The 18,010-nt window shown below is 33.2% G+C and overlaps 1 protein-coding gene across 1 annotated transcript in view; it reads left to right on the forward strand.

Annotated features, from left to right (window-relative positions):
• The window catches only part of ARID2 (AT-rich interaction domain 2), a 163,554-nt gene that overhangs the window by 97,114 nt on the left and 48,430 nt on the right, over positions 1-18,010 (forward strand). The window contains exons 7-14 of the mRNA XM_080810039.1: positions 6,670-6,736; positions 6,830-7,080; positions 7,410-7,506; positions 7,604-7,813; positions 8,667-8,834; positions 15,014-15,095; positions 17,012-17,146; positions 17,783-17,979. Of these exons, the coding sequence (XP_080666165.1) occupies positions 6,670-6,736; positions 6,830-7,080; positions 7,410-7,506; positions 7,604-7,813; positions 8,667-8,834; positions 15,014-15,095; positions 17,012-17,146; positions 17,783-17,979 (1,207 nt within the window). The remainder of the gene's footprint in view (positions 1-6,669; positions 6,737-6,829; positions 7,081-7,409; positions 7,507-7,603; positions 7,814-8,666; positions 8,835-15,013; positions 15,096-17,011; positions 17,147-17,782; positions 17,980-18,010) is intronic.

Genomic DNA, 18,010 nt, shown 5'->3' on the forward strand with positions numbered 1-18,010 from the left:
ATGTATCAGTACTGGCTGCTTTGTCCATTTCTTCATTTATGGAATGAGGCATGTTAAGAACACCCAGTATGACTGGGGATGTGACCTTCCTTATAGTTCTATAATACTGTGTTTTTGTATTTCAAGACTGTTATATAGTGCACTTTACAGGTGTTATATCTTTCTGGTCAGTTGAACATATGAAGTATCCTTTTTACCTTTAAGTCTACTATTTTTTTTTTTTTTGGTCTTATATCAATATAATATCATCTTCCGTTTGTTTGTGGTTTCTGTGGCTCATATTTTTTTGCCTTGAGCCTTGAGCCTTTCTTACTTATCCTTATATTTTAGATGTTTTTTTGTGCCTTTTTAAAAAATTTTTTTTAAGATTTGTATTTATTTGTTTGACAGAGAGATCACAAGTAGGCAGAGAGGCAGAGGGGCAAGCAGGCTCCCTGCTGAGCAGAGATCACCCCCCCCATGCGGGGCTCGATCCCAGGACCCTGAGATCATGACCTGAGCTGAAGGCAGAGGCCTTTTTTTCTTTTTTAAATAAACAACATATACTTGGGCTTCTTTTTTTTCCCGGTGTAAAAAATTGTTTTTAAATTAGCACATTTATTCAATTTACATTAAATGTAATTTTCATATAATTGTGTATAAATCTGCAGTGTTTCACATTGGTTTCTATATTAGATTCCTACCTATTTGGTTTTGATTTTTTCTCTTCCTCCTTTCTTACCTTTTTATTTAACTGAGTATTGTTTATTATTCAGTATTCTACCTACTGTTAGTTTGGTATTTATATACTTTTGCTGTTCTCTTAGTAATTACACTAAAGATTATAATTTTAATTTTTACTAATATAGGAAATTAGTACTTTTACCACTTTCTGGATAATGTAGGGACACTAGAACAACTCTCATCTCCATTTACTCACTTTTGATTTATATATACTGCTCTCATTATTCATTGCTTTGCTCTTTTTCAGACTTCTTAAAATAGAATCTTAGATTATTCGTTTTAAACTTTCCTTCTTGTTTAATGTCAGTTTATAAAGCTATAAATTCTTTCTCTAAACTGCTTGAGTTGTGTCCCACAAATTTTCTTATGTTGAGTTTTCATTATCATTAAGTTCAAGGTATTTTCTCATATCTCTTGTGATTTCTTCTTTAATTTATGGCTTATATAGAAGTATGATATTTAATTTTGGGGTTTTTTTCCAAGTAGCTTTTAGTATTAGTATTATTATTATAGTTACTCCTCATTTTAATCACATTCCATTGTTGTCAGAGAACATAAGTTTATATAAGTTCTTTTATTTAGTTAGTTTTTATTTATTTATTTTTTGAGAGAGTATGCATGTGAGCAGGGGGAGGGACAGCAGAGTGGCAGAGGAAGAGAGAATCTTAAGCAGGCTCCTTGCCCACTGCAGAGCATGACATGGGGCTCAGTCTCATGACTTTGAGATCATGATCTGAGCCAAAATCAAGAGTTGGACGTTTAACCACCTGAACCACCTAGGCACCTTTATATAAGGTCTTTTAAACTTATCAAGACTTGTTTTAGCATATGGTCTTAGTGACTGTTTCATGCACACTTGAAAACAATGCTCTATTGTTGGGTGCAGTGTTTATTAATAACAAGTCAAGGTATTTGATAGTGTTCAAGATTTTTGTATAGTTATGGTTTTCTGTATAATTATTGTATGATTTCTTGAGAGATGAGTGTTAAAATCATCAAAAGTATGAATGTTTATATCTCCTTTTAGTTGTCAGTATTTGTTTTGTATATTTTGAACCTCTGTTATTAGTTGCATATATATTTAGGATTATTAAATTTTCTTGATAACTTAGCTTTTATTTTTTATTACAGAACATTCCTCTGACCTCTGATAATATCCCATCTCCTGAAGTCTCTTCACTGGTGTAATTTATCTACAGCAGCTTTCTTATGATTAATGTTTTCATGATATATCTTTTTCTATTCTTACGCTTTTCATCTGTGTGTGTGTGTGTGTGTGTGTGTGTGTGTATGTTTAAGATTTATTTATTTAAAAGAGAGAGAGAGCAAGAAGGAGCAGGAGGGACAGAGGGAGAGGGAGAGAGAATCCCAAACAGATTCCACGCTGAACATGAAGCCTGACACAGGGCTTAATCTCAACCCTGAGATCACAACCTAAGCTGAAACCAAGAGTCAGACAACTAACCGACTGTACCACTCGGACACCCCATTTCATCTGTGGCTTCATATAGTTTCTTAAAGATAGCTTATACTTGAATCTTATTTTCTTTAATCTGCTTTTTGTGCAATTTCTTCCTTTTCATCAAGCATTCAGACCATTTATACTTTATGAAATTATTGATATTGTTGAATTTTGAGTCTTAGCTTTTATTTTCCTGAAACTTTATTTTGCCTTTATGTTTGAAAGGTATTTTTGCTGGATATAAAATTGTTTCTAGGGTATTATCTGACTAGTTTAAGATAATGTTTCATTGCCATCTGATTTGCATTTTTACTGACAGGAAGTCAGTTTTAATCATATTGTTTTGTGTGTGATTTGTTTTCTCTGACTACTTTTAAGGTATTCTCTTAATCATTGATTTTTATTTTGTTTAGGATGTGCTTTGTTGAGGTCTTCTTTGCTTTTCCTGCTTTGGGTTTATTTAGCTCTCTTGTTTGGTATTTTTCATGAAATTTGGAAAGTTTTGGCAATTATTTCTTCAAATTTTTTTTCTTTCCCCTCCTATTTTTCTGAGACTATGTTGTTGTTGTTGTTGTTGTTTTTTAATTAACATGTAATGTATTATTTGCCCCAGGGGTACAGGTCTGTGAATCCTCAGGCTTATACATTTCAAGCACTCACCATAGCACATACTCTCCCCAATGTCCATAACCCAGCTGCCCTATCCCTACCTCCCCACCCCCAGCAACCCTCAGTTTGTTTCATGAGATTAAGAGTCTCTTATGGTTTGTCTTCCTCCTGATCCCATCTTGCTTCATTTTTTTCCTTCCTTACCCCCCATAACCCCCCACCCTGCCTCTCAAATTCCTCATATCAGAGAGATCATATGATAATTATCTTTCTCTGAGACGATGTTTATTCAAATGTTAGACCATATACTGTCTCACAGGCTATAGAAGTTCTGTTCATTGTTTTTAGACCTTTTTTTCTCCTGTGTTATTTCATGGATGTTTCTATTATTCTGTTTTCATTTTCTCTTATCCTGTTAAGCCCATCTAGTCATACTTTTTTATTTCAGATACTATTTTCTGCTCTAGAAATTCTCTTTGATTCTCTTTTACATCATCCCATTTTCCTCCTAATTGTGCTCATAGTTTCCTTTAAATCTTTGCCAATATTTAATTTAAAAAAATTTTATTCAAAAATGTTTAAAATTCTTTGCTAATTCCATTATCTTTATTACTTCTGGGTCTGTTTTTGTTGAAACTATTTTTGTCTTAGTTATGGATCATGTTTCCTACTTTCTTTGTACATGCGGTAATTTTTTATTGAGAATGTTACATTATTGAGTGTTTGGATTTTGGTGACTTTCAAGAATGTAGGACTTTGTTCTGGCATGCTTTTAGTTGACATATAGATTGTGACATATCGATCCTTTAGAACGTTGTTTTAAAGCTTTGTTATGACTGAGATAGATTAGCCTTTACTCTAGCACCAGTTTATCCTTACTCCTAAGGCATGGCTTTGTTTGGATATCTACTGAATTTGCAGGGTATTTAATGAGTTTTCTTTATTTTGTGAATTGTTCAGTTATAACTCCTCATTAATTATTCTCTCTGGGTTTTTTTTGCTTGAGGTTTTAGAGTTCAACCTTGCATATGCATAGTTTAGTACTCAGCAATCAGCTCTAGAAATTCCTGTGCAGATTCATTGAGTTCTTTCTCTTCATCACTCCTCTTTCTTACAAATTTGCTCTCAAATTCTATTTCTGCTGGCCTTACTGAACTCTGATCAGTTTCAACTTAGAAATCACTATGATCTCTTGGATTTATTGTCTCTGTGCTATAGTCTAGAGTGTCTGTAAAACTATGGGGCAGTGATTGAACTCGCTTCCTTTGTTTTCCACATTTCAGTGATTATGTTGTCCAGTCTCTGAAAACAGTTGTTTTATACATACTGGTTTTATGATAGGAAGAGGACTACCAAAGTACTAGTTACTGCATTATGGCCTGAGCAAAAGTTCTTTCCAGGCATTTTTTCTTAGATTTTAGTTTTAAGCATATTTTTACCTCATAAAACATTTTTTTTAGTATTTTATTCATTCATTATTTATTTTGATTTAAACCACATCTCTCTTTTCACGTATTTTTCTTTATTACTGGTTTATAGAGGGTGAGTTTTCTGTTTTCATTTGCCAGGTTTCATTTTTAGTGAAGGGCAGTTTCTCTGTTTAAAGATTTAAGTTTGGCAAATATTTTATTCCATCACTTAGAAAATGTCCTTTGTCTTTTGGCTTCCATTATTTTATTTTATTTTTTCACAAAGTTTGCTGTCAGTTTAGTTTGTAGTCCTTTTTAAGATTATCTTTTTTTTTTTTTTTCTGTCTTTGCATTTAAGTTGGGGTTCTTTTGTGTCTTTGCTTTTCAGGAATTTTATTCTTTTATTTTCATATTCTTACACATCTTTATTTCTCTTTATTATTTGGAGTGCTGCTTAAATCTGTAGGTTAACGTCTTTAAATTGTTTTAGAAAATTCTTTGCCCTGTCTCTTCAAATACTGTTTCTGCCCATTCTCTCTCTTGATTCTTGGGAATTCCGATTATTCTTATGTTAGTACTTTTCACTGTATGTTCTGTGTCTTGTATGGGTTTTTCCGCCAAACTTTTGTCTCTTTATGCTTCCAAATTGTATTTTCTTCTACATTTATACTTCATTCTTTCTTGAGTTGTATATAATCAGTCATTAAATTGAATTTTTCTTTTCAGTTTTAGAATTTCTCTTTCATTCTTATAATTTTCATTTATTTGCCCAATTTTTCAATCTCTTATTTCTTTGAATTTATTATCCATGATCATCAAAAATTCCATGTCTGATATCTTTGTTATTTGAATTTCCAATGGACCTTTTTTCTTATTTATTGAGCATTGTCCTTTTTTCTTCATATGCCTAGTTCTTGTTTATTGTTACCAAACATTCTTTTTCATGAGTTTTTTGAACAATTGATCCTTTTCCTAGTGGACATTTTCTCAGACTAGTGGCTTTAAATGTGAAAGAATCTTAATTCCGAAAACTAAATACAGTTATTTTGAAATATCCACATCAGAATGTTTAGAAATAAAAAGTGAACTAATAGTCCATGCATTTCTTTATTAGTACAGAAGTAACAAGGTAATACAATTAAGTGTCATAGACAATTTCAAGTTATATTTCATTTTGTATAGTTATGTAGTATAAGGTCACTTGATTCTTAGCCTGAAAAAGAACATCGACCATGGATCTTGACTCATCTCTTCTCACATTTGAATCAAAAACAGTTTACAGATATGGAATACTGGAAAGCAAGTCAAAAATCTGGGTTAAAAACTTGGGGAACACAACTTCACCACTTAAATATTTGATTTTATTCTAGATGTAAATTTGCTCAGTAGCTAGCCAGGCAATGTCTCAGGCCTGTCTGTAAACAGGAATACTGTGATTATGTGCTGTTTAATGACAGAATTAATGACTGTCATAATTTTCAGATACTAATGAACATAAGCACTATTTCTCGATACTTGCCATAGCTGTAAAATGATCAGAAAATATCTGTAATTCATATTGGTGACATATCCCCAGGTACTGCTACTATTACTTGTTTTTTTGTCTAACATTCAACGTTGAAAGAATTGCTAAGGAAATACCAAATTTTAGTTAGAGGTTAATGAACATAAAGATATCACCGTTTCCCTCCATTTAATTTCACAGATGCCCTAATTTCTTTCACAGACCATTTAGAAGTCTGTGGACCCGAGCTTGAGAATCCCTAATCTGAAATGATACCTTATTATTTAAGTACCTTAAACTTATAGAAAGTTAAGTATTTATGTCAATTAATTAAATAGCACCTAATGATGTCTACATGGATTTTTAAAAGTACAAGTTTTAGGGGCACTAGGGTGGCTCATTTTGTTAAGCATCCAACCCTTGATTTCGGCTCAGGGCATAATCTTAAGGTTGTGAGATCGAGCTCTGAGTCAGGCTCTGTGCTGACCATGGAGCCTACTTAAGATTCTTTCTCTCTCCCTCTCCATCTGCCCCTCCCCCATCACTTTCCATCTCTCTTTAAAAAAAAAAAAAAAAAGGAAAAAAATATTCCTTCTCTCTCTTTCTCTTTCCCCCCCCTCCCTTATCCCCTCCCAACCCCCTCTCTCTCTCTGTAAATAAATAGAAATTTTATAGTTTTATAGTAGGCATGACTTTTTTTTTTTTAAGATTTTATTTATTTGACAAAGAGAGAGAGATCACAAGTAGGCAGAGCAGCAGGCAGAGAGAGAGGGGGGAAACAGACTCCTCCATGAGCAGAGAGCCCAATGCGGGGCTCAATCCCAGGACCCTGGGACCATGACCTGAGCCGAAGGCAGAGGCTTAACCCACTGAGCCACCCAGTGCCCTGCGTGACTATTTTTAAAGTAATAGAATAGTTATTTCAAATGTCAGAATTAAGTATAATAATTTCTTAATTACAGTTTTGGAAAGACATTGTTGATGATAATGAAGTACGTGACCTCATTTCTGACAGAAACAAGTCTCATGGTAAGACAGTAAGAAAAATTTTAAATAACTTTGAAATATCAATAATAATAAATGAAATATCAATTTAAGTAAAATATATGTGTTCTATTATAGAAGGTACATCAGGAGAATGGATTTGGGAATCTTTATTTCATCCACCTCGAAAGCTGGGCATTAATGATATTGAAGGACAACGGGTACTTCAGATTGCAGTGATTTTGCGAAATCTTTCCTTTGAAGAGGGCAATGTTAAGCTCTTGGCAGCTAATCGTACCTGTCTTCGTTTCCTATTACTTTCTGCACATAGTCATTTTATTTCTCTAAGGCAATTAGGCCTTGACACGTTAGGAAATATTGCAGCTGAGGTAAGCATGTGATAGTAACTTAAAACAGTTTTGATAGTTAGCAATGATATTTACTTTAAATTTTTAGTATGTAGCATTATTGTATTTGCTATACTTAGAGAATATGAAAGGCTTACATATAGTTTTGCCTAACTATGGTATCACACACATTTTTGGAAAAAATATTTGCAGTGATGCTCCAGATTTAGTGATGGCTATTCCCACAGTAAATTTTTAAAAACTTGGGCAACACTGTTAAAAAAAACATTAAAAAAACATTAATTTTTATTAAATTTGAAATATACAGCATTGAAGAGGACTACCTCAATAGTGTCCTTTCCATTTTCCAGCTTCTGTTGGACCCTGTTGATTTCAAAACTACTCATCTGATGTTTCATACTGTTACAAAATGCCTAATGTCAAGGGATAGGTTTTTAAAGATGAGGGGTAAGTACTTACTTAATTTTCTCATTGTATAATATACACAGACTTTTTTATCATCTGTTAAAAAATAAATATGTATTTGTGTGTGTACACTTTTCAGGCATGGAAATTTTGGGAAATCTTTGCAAAGCAGAAGATAATGGTGTTTTGATTTGTGAATATGTCGATCAGGACTCATACAGAGAGATCATTTGTCATCTCACTTTACCTGATGTGCTGCTCGTGATCTCAACACTCGAGGTGCTATATATGCTCACAGAAATGGGAGATGTTGCTTGCACAAAAATTGCAAAAGTAGAAAAGAGCATAGGTAAGATTAAACCAAAGAAATGTTTATTTTATTTTCTTTATTGAGGAAAAAATATTTAATGGGTTGCTATACTAAATCACAATTTGTATTTGGGGTGTACTATTTATTTTGAGGAGTCATTACCCTTTCAGACACACATGTTTGTGTTATTCTTTCTGCCTGTATTAGATTAGCAAGAAACTTCTGTCATATAGGGACCAGGGTGTTTGTGGCTATCAATAACTCCTCTTCCTTTCTTTATTTCTGTTACCACTTATCAAATCCAACCAAACAACCAACAAAATTGCTATAACTCTGAGGAGCAGGTCTTTCTGTTTCAAATGGTCAGCTGCTACTATTAAGCAACTGAAGCTGAGTGAAAAAGTTTCCTTGTATTCCTAGAAGTTGCTGGTAATGGTATTATTCTTAAAATTAATCAACTTACCACCTCTTTAGTGTGTTGTCAGTTTTAAACACAATTATGAAAGTATGTTAACATTTACTCATTGATTAGAATGATTTCTATCTTGGGTATAAATACTAAAATCAGAGTAAACAGAGATTTAGCTTGAAATTATTAGTGAGAAATTAAGATGTCACTTTCCATATCAGTGGTTCCTAAATCTGGCTACACATCAGAATCAGTTGGGAAACTTTTCAAAAATAAAGATACCTAATCCCCATTGCAGAGCTACTAAATCAGTCTTCAGAGATTGAGCCTAAAAATCTTTTTCAAAGATCCACAGATAATTCTGATGTACAGTGATTCAGGGACTGCCATCTGAGAAGCAGTTATTCTGTATAGCATGTGTTTTTCAGCAATGTCATTGTTTGATAATATTACTAATAACTATTGGTTTTTAATTTATTTTAGACATGTTAGTGTGTCTGGTTTCTATGGATATTCAGATGTTTGGCCCTGATGCACTAGCTGCAGTAAAACTCGTCGAACATCCAAGTTCCAGTCATCAAGTTTTATCTGAAATTAGGCCACAAGCTGTAGAACAAGTCCAAACCCAGACCCATGTAGCATCTGCCCCAGGTTAGTGTTTTTACATAATGTTTTTCATTATGGTTACTGGTATGTAAGATTTAATACTAAAGATAAATGTAAATGTGCAGTACAGGGAACTGATACTGTAATAGTGGAATAGGCTAAAGCAGAACTTGAATATGAGCTTTAATTTCTTAGATATTATACATTCCAGGACCAGTAGGACCAAAGTAAGCACAGAGGAAGAATAGTATAATAGATTTAAAAAAAATTTTTTTTTTCGAGGAGTGTGAGGGATTAGATATTTACAATTGTGAGAGCAGTATGGAGTGCCCTGATGAATTTATTATTTGCAGTTTTGGTCACTGGAAATTGATATGCCAAGAAAAAGTTAATCGTATATAACCTTATAATTCTCCCAGCTGGTCATCCAAGTACATAACTATAATACCTCCTAATACTTGAACCAAAAACCATAGAATCGGAGCCTTGAATCAGACACACATGTCTGTGTACCTGCACTTGTGCACCCTTCTTAAGGTCCCTTGGGTCAATTCTGTTTAACTCAAATGTCTTTCATTAGAATTCATTGCTGTCTAATAATGAGCATTCTCTTCAGTGCTTGGACTTCTTTCTCCTGGCTTGTTATAAGTTGTCATTTTTATATTTTAGCACTCTCAGCCTTTTTGGGAGTGCTTTCTCTACCTTCATTTGTCTTAACAAAACAATCCATCTTTCACCTCAGGTGCTCTTTTCCACCTCCCACCATTCCCAAGACATTTCTCTTTCCCTGTATTTTTTAATAGAGGATACTCTTTTAATAGAGGATATTCTTCTCAGTTGATCTTATTACCTCTCGCTTGCAATTAATATGGAAGCCATGTGGCATGTTTTTCTTCAATTTCTTAACCCTTCGCTTATAAACTTACTAGCATCTGAACTCATTTTCCTTCAACTTCCACTTGTCTTCAGAGATGTCAGCTTCTGAATCTGTGCTCTGAATATCAGTCTCCTCGTTCCTATATCTCAAGCCTCTTTTTCTTTACCTGCTTCTTCCCTTCAGCCTAGAAACACATTTAGATCATCAACCTCCCTCACTATACTTAATGCAAAAATCTCATTATTTTTTACCTTTAACTACTGTGTCCATTTGATCCCCAAATCTTGTTGAGTCTTCCTAAATACCCTGGCTTCTTCAGTTGCCAGTGCAGTGCCTCAGTTCAGACTTCCATCACATCTCTCAGCTGCTTGTTCTCCTGTCATTTAATCATGATCTCAGTCTCTCCTCTACTCTAACTCATAGGATCACAATTATATACTCTATTCACATGAAAGGTATGTAAATATGTATCACATATTTTATTGATTTCCACTATGTCCTTCTGAAGTGTATGGTAGAGTTGTATCATATGGGTATTTAACTTCCTTGGTGTCAACTAACAGGATTGGACAAAACAATGAAGCATGAAAAAAATAGGTAATTTTGACTACTAACCTACTCTGTAACTTTAACCCACAGGTAATAACATACTGGCGAGTCAGTGGTCAAATAATAATGTTTTCTCAGCCTTGACAAAGAAATGAAACAGTTCTTTTTACCAGTTAAGTGGATAGTAGGGGTATATTTCTATACTCAGAGAAGAAATTAAAGGTTAAATTAACTGAGAGCTGTAGAGAAACTCTGTTCAACCAAGAGTTAGAGGAATTAATAAATTGTCAATGATACACTGAAATAAAATGGGCCATTTGAAGAATATTTAAGGGTAATTTTGATGGAAACTACTGATTTTGCCTCCTCACTGACCAGTGACCTCAACATATAAACTCATCCCCTCAAATAAGATTTGGCCCTCATTTGGCAAATGGACAAAATTAAACGTCTAGAGTTTGTGACTTGTTCATTTATATATATTGTAATTCATTGATAGAGGTCGGAATAAGCATCTAAGGACCTAAAAATTCACTTTTGAACTGGTGAGCATTTTATTACTTGCTCATTATGAATGACAACTTTTAATTGTTCGATTAGTTATCATTTATAGTTTGTCCCCCACCCCCGTCATTTGTTTAATACTGTTTTCTTATGGAATGGTTGTCTTCAGAAGTTTTGCTCACTTCCTATCACGATGAAAACTTAAGTAACCTTTCACCCGCTTTTAGTTTGACATCTAAATTTCTTCATTATAATTTAAATAGTTGTAAGTAAGATTTTTTGTGTATATTAAATTGACCTGTTAAGATGAAAAGTACTTTTTGTATCCAGTGGAATCTTGATATTTGCCATCATCCATTTTAAATACACAGACACTTAATATCAAATTTTATGGTACCTTCTTTCTCCTTGAACTCATATCCACCACTCTATCCGTACTTATCACCTATAAATGTAGACATTTTAATTTAACTTTTTCCATTTCCTGTCACTCTATAAAGTTTTAAGTATTTAAAATTTTATCATTATAAGTTTTAGAAATAAGCAATACATGAAACAACAGTACATGACAAAGTAGCTATTGGAAGTTCATCTCTTAATGAGGTGGTTCTCTGGAAAGTGTTACTCCAGTGTATCCCAAAATGAATGTTTTTTTATTGCTAGAGTGAAACTGGGTTCAACATCAATTCTACCTCCATTTTTCCTTTTTATTGGTTTAATTTGAAAATCTAGTTAACATCAATAAATAGCTAAGGATAGAATTTACAATTCTTTGAACTTCAGAATTATCCAAAATTATTAAAATTATATTTAATGATCTTCTGTCAACTTGAGTTCTTTGATATGTTGAAATCAAAGAATTAACATATGACTCATAAAGGAATATGTTGCCCAGTCATTACTTTTAAGTTTTATTGGAAGTATGTCAAAAAGATATTAATAAGATATGACTGTAAAATATACCTGCTGACTTTTGCTTAGATGCACCTTGTTTAACCTGATATAGTCAAGAAATATTAACACAGCAGTTCTCAAACTTAAGGGTGCCTCAGAATTGGCTGGTGGGCTCACGCACTGATTTCTAGGCTCCATACCCTGAATTTCTGATTCAGGTGGACCAGAGAATTTTAATTTCTAAACAAGTTCCCATGAGATGCTGATGCTGCAGGTCAGGGGACTATACTTTGAGGACCACTGGATTAGGAAAATTGAAATATTCAAGACCAGTGCAGTTTTTGATAAGGTACTTTAATCATGTGCTTTGAGTACTTTTTTGTAAAAACCTTAGAACTACAGGTTTCTCCCATTCAGCTACAGAAAATATCTCCCATATAACCTAACTGGTAAAGTTAGTCTTTATTATCAAAAGTATTTTGCTTTAATCATTCTCACTTTTCATTACTTAAAAAAGGTCCAACTTTATTTTTCATTCCAAGAAAGTATGGTTAATAGGTGTTCCCATGACACCTTCCTTACTTCAGAATTCTAAGATAGTTAAACGAGCCATGATCTTGTCATCTGAATGAAATAAGATGCCACCACCTTCAGTATTTCTTTAAAAAATTATCTGTGCTTTACTTATACAAGATTCTGACTCAAAAGTACCACCTTTTTTTGACAGTAGTTAGAAAATAGAGGAGGAAAGGACATTAAGCAAAAATTGTCATCACTTTATATCTGAATTCAGAATATACCAAAGGGCCAGAATACTCCTTATCTCATGCCCAACATTGCCCTTAACTATAATATATAAAACATCATAAAATATAGATAGGAACCCCTACCATAATACCTTGGTTAAATGAAGCTTTGTGGATTCTAATGATTCTAATTCTCCCTTTGGTGTCCTAGAGGTTTTTACCTCTCACCATCATCGTCATCGTCGTCGTCGTCATCATCATCATCATCATCATCATGACAGTTATATAGTGGTAACTATGTGCCAGGCATTGTTTTAAGTGGCTTATATGTAAACTCCTCTAATCCTCATAATGACCTAGGAGGTCAGTATACTGTTACTTTTCCCCATTTTATAGACAGGTTAATTAACTTGCCCATGGTTACACAGCTAGTAAGTGCTGGAACTCTATCTAGAACCAGCCACTCCGACTTGAGAGGCATGCATTTAACCACACCTGCATTGCTATAAAGGATGGGTGAAAGTTAAGACTTTCTGTTCCAAAATGGGAGAAGAGCAGTTTTAGAAAGGAGTATATACACAAGTTGAGCATCTGGGAAGTGATTCCTTTTAAAGATTTTTATTTATTTATTTTGAGAGAGAGAGAGAGAGTTGGGGAGGGACAGAGGCAGAGGGAGAGAGAGAATCTCAAGCAAACTCACCGCTGAGTGCTGAGCCTGTCTCAGGACTCAATCTCAGGGCTCATCCCACAATCCCATGCCCTGAAATCATGACCTGATCAATCAGGATCAATCAAAAGTCAGACACTCAACCGACTGAGCCACCCAGGTGCCCTTAGAAATTGATTCCTTTTAAAGTATAAGTACCTTTGAATCACTTGGAATGAATCTTTAGGTATCTTTCCCAAGGGCAGTGCTTCTCAGTTTGTAGCCACTTTTATAGTAATTCTGTGTTTCCAGTTTATTGTCTTAATTTAATTGTGGCTGCTTTATTCTTCTGTATACATTATTTGTAAAATTTTTATAATTTCAGCATAATTACTAATATTTCACTCAACTGGTCATTAATTGATTCAGGAGATTTCAGTCCGAATAGATTATATTCTCTCGTAGTACAATTGATGAAGAAAAAGGAGGAAGATTTCCAAGTGGGTTAAGGCCCTGCTCGGATATTTTCTGTAATGGCGTTACCAAGTTAGGAGAAGAAAAGATAAGCTGGGGTTGCACCAGGAAAATAGTTTTGATTGTAATTATTTTGTTCTGTTAAGAAATAGCATGTCATAGTATGGTATCTGAAATATGACAGATCTGGATTAAAATCCAGTCTGGCTGTACACAGCTCTGCCATTTCCATCATGTGTTCCTTTGTAAACTTAATCTCTGAGCTTTATTTTTTTCATTAGCAAAACGGGGATAATTAAATTTAGGCCTATAAATAAGATTAAAACAAACAATGTTTTATAAATGTAAATAGCTTAATACAGAGTAAGTGTTCAGTAAGTGACTGCTATTAGCTTTATCCCAGTGAAAGCTTGGGGTTTCATCAAACATGAGTCAGGATGGCTTTTGATCATTCACAGATTTGACTGTGCTGTGGAGCTCCTTGGTTCTAGTAATTTTAGAAATACATTTGTTCTGTTTGAGGATTCTGAGCTTTGCTAAAATGCTATCTGAAAAATAGTGGGTACATTTTATAAGTTTAAAAACTATAAAATAATGCTGATGAAGCAGTATAATTTTTAATTTTAAAAATATGTAAGATTCATATTTAAATCATCATAATATGGCTAAGTATATTATCATATTTTTATGTTTTCATTAGTTCTTTTATATACAGCAGAAAAGAAAACATTTATTTTTCTACAGATCTGATCCACTTGTTAGAAAATAATAGATGATCTAACTTATTCATCGGACTTGAATTGTTTTAAAATATGTCATAAGTAAAATCTCAGAAATTGGTATGTGTTTTAAGATTAATAACTAGTACATTTTTACCCAGCCATCTTGCCGCTCTTAGGACAAAAGGTGTACTGGAAAACTATTATTACAACAGATTTTTTTCCCCCAGAAGAATAATCTTATGAAAATTCTTTCTTGAATGTAGGACTTTAAATTAGTTCATACTTTTTGTTCACCTTTTCCCAGAAGTGTTATATATATGCCACTTACAGAGTTAATATTAATCTTTTAAATTCAGAAGTGAAGTGATTATTTCTGATACTGTCTTCTTCTGTAACTAAACTGATTCTTATTTACTGATGCGTTGAGCTGTGTGACCTTGGGCTGGTTATTTTAATCACTTTGAGTCTCAGTTTCCTTATGTGTACCCATCTCACAGAAGAATTAATATAAATAAAGTATTTAACTCAGTGTCTGACCCATGGGAAAAAGAGTTTATATTAACTGTATAATCCATATTATTGTTACTACTTGAATGATAGTAAAGAGTTTATATAAAGCATCAAAGACAGTGCCTGGTATGATATGTGCTCCATTATAAGTTTCTTTCTCAAATTTGTGTATTTTCATTATGTTTATACCCCTTTTTGAAAGGTAGTCTGTGAATATTAATTGTTTCAGTGTCCATGAACTAAAATGGCATATAGTGACTAAGTGTGTACAAATGATGTAGCTAATGTATTTTTTTCTTTAGCTTCCAGAGCAGTTGTAGCACAGCATGTTGCTCCACCTCCAGGAATAGTGGAAATAGATAGTGAGAAGTTTGCTTGTCAGTGGTAAGTGGTTTATTTCTATTAAGGCTTTATCCTTGGGAAGAACAAAGCAAAAGAGAAAAGGAAATGTATTTCAACAGTCATCCAGAATGTTTTATTCTGTATTTCTTTTTAGTCAGAGTAGAATATCATTTATACATAGAATGGACAATGTAAAATCATTTCCCCTGCGTTTTAGAATAATTTAAAAGAAAAATGTTCATCAGAATCTCCAGAATTAAATTACACCATTTAACTTCTTTTCAGAGTAAAATTTGTGTTAAAACGTTATCTTTGACTTTGCAGAAAATAGGATTTGTCAGATTACAGGATTTTTATTTCTTAAATTAATGTTTTATTAAAACTGAACTGGACTGTCTTTAAAAAAATAAAACAGATTTTGTTGTTAAATGTCTCTTCTTTTTCATCACAAGCAATACTTCTTGTTCATTGGTAGTTAATTTTTCTTTTTTCAGAGTAGTAGGGGGAAATGAGTCAAATGATACAACAGCTAGTGGGTTTACATGGAAATAAGCAACTTGAAAATATTTTATTGAGAAGACTGACTAGTCACATATCAGCCACTTCCTGAAAAAATAAACTGTAGACTTGGTTAGATTTCATTTTCTCGTGGAGGGTAGCTTCCACAGAGTTATGAATTCCAACTTAAATTCTTTAGAAGATTAATAGATTGAATAGAAAAGATCACTTTCTGATGATGTATTACTTTAAAAATTTTCTTTCTCTGATCCCTTTGCTCCCATTCTCTAACATGATTTGTCTCCCATTCCATGTTCCTGTCATTCCGTGTTCCATATTTTGGTACTTTCATATCTTTGTTCCTGTGGCAGTTTTCTCTAGACTTTTCCACTTTGCTTAAAATCGGGTTTATGGTTTTAAATATATCTAATTGTTTTCTTTTTCCTCACCTTATATATTTTTACACCTTATACTTAATGAATCACTTCCAGTAATACTTGGAAATGTCTATCTTCTACATTAAAACCAAAAAGAGTTTTTTGTATCTAAGCCTTTTGAAAACTCAGTACTCAATTATGAAAGTTGGAAAAAGTATGTACCACATGCACAGTAAAATGTGTGTGTGTGTTAGGTATGGATTTGGTCTTCTAAAGCCCATTTGTACATTTCTGCTAGTTCTAGTGAGGAGGGAGAGAATCATTTTAAAATTAAATAATCATAAGTACTATTTGATTCAGTTTATATAAACAGCTATCAGTTGGCCTATTATATGTATAGTAAGTCCTAGAAAAGAATCCTATGATGATAATTCGGCCTCCAGTCCTAACTGATAAATAGATGGAAGTCACTATATGAAAAAGACAAACTGAAGTTTGAATTAATTTGTACTGCATTATGAATAGAAATTTCTGAAATGGGGGAATGAAAGTGTGAGGCATGGGAGAAGTATGATTATCTTAAAGAGTAGTTGAAAGCTTAGGTAAGTTTTTTTTCTTAAGGGATTTGCTCGAAGAGACAACAAAAGTTTAATTTTAGTTGTTGTTCTTCCATTTTCCACATCTCCAATGGAAATAGCTCATTATTAGGAATTTCTGTTATATTTTAATTATTGCAAGACAGGAAATTTAGTAGATATTGATTGAATGAAACTTACTTGTTGTATAATATTTGTTGCCAACAGACCAACCCAGTTCTCACTGGGGTGTGAACTTAGTTTTTGTATTTGTTGTTAATGATTTTTTTAATACTAAAATAAATGTGATTAAGTGGTTAATCTCCTTTTGTTTAGTTTCATCAGTCTAAAACCTAGCATGCATTTTTGCTAATAACATGATACTGACATTTGATAAACAGGCATAAATATTATTTTATAATACATTGCCTTCAAATGGTTTTACTATATTTAGTATGAACTCTCCTATAATATACTGCATAATGCCATTTATTTTTCTCTTTTTTAGGCTAAATGCTCATTTTGAAGTAAATCCAGATTGTTCTGTCTCTCGAGCAGAAATGTATTCTGAGTACCTCTCAACATGCAGTAAATTAGCTCGTGGTGGAATCCTAACTTCAACTGGATTTTATAAATGTCTTAGGTAGGATGCATAGTAGTTAACTTTAAACAAAGTTAATCCATATCACCTAGAACATCTCTTGCTCTTTAGAGAAAATACCATCCATCTGTCTAATTTGAAATATTTCTACTACTTGACGTTTCATCTTGGCTAGGTTGTTATGAGCTAGAAATTCAAATACAAGGGGATTTTGGAAATCAAACCTGGTATTTGTGTTTGAACATTATGAGGCTTATCAAAGAAAGAGAAGGGAGAAACTTTTTTTTACCCACTTTACTGTGTTAAAGACATGACTTTTGCCCTTTTAAATCTTGAATAATAGTCTAGAACTAATACTCTTCAAATATCGAGGCTTTTGGTATTATGCAAAGTTCATAAAATAGACACTACCTAGATGCAGCTTTTTTGTTAATTATATAGGGTATTAACTTATTTAAAACTGAACAATGTTAATAAATAATGATTTTTAAAATTGGAGAACTGATGTTTTATATATTTTCTTTGCTTCCCACCTTTGCAGAATAGAACTGTATGAATCATACTGGTTCGTACATTTGTAGTAGTAAATATACTACTGCTGTTCGTGTAAACATTGTTAGAAGTCTGTTTTTTGCTCGCGTGCTAGTGAAGAAAACTAAGTGTATGTGTACTTTACAGAACGGTCTTTCCAAATCATACAGTGAAGAGAGTGGAGGATTCCAGTAGCAACGGGCAGGCACATATTCATGTAGTGGGAGTAAAACGGAGGGCTATACCACTTCCCATTCAGATGTACTATCAGCAGCAACCAGTTTCTACTCCTGTTGTTCGTGTTGATTCTGTTCCTGATGTATCTCCAAGTCCTTCACCTGCAGGTATTAATTTTTGAGTTTTAAGTATATCTGA

This window comes from Martes martes, assembly GCF_963455335.1.
Source record: "Martes martes genome assembly, chromosome: 8".
Lineage (NCBI taxonomy): Eukaryota > Metazoa > Chordata > Mammalia > Carnivora > Mustelidae > Martes > Martes martes.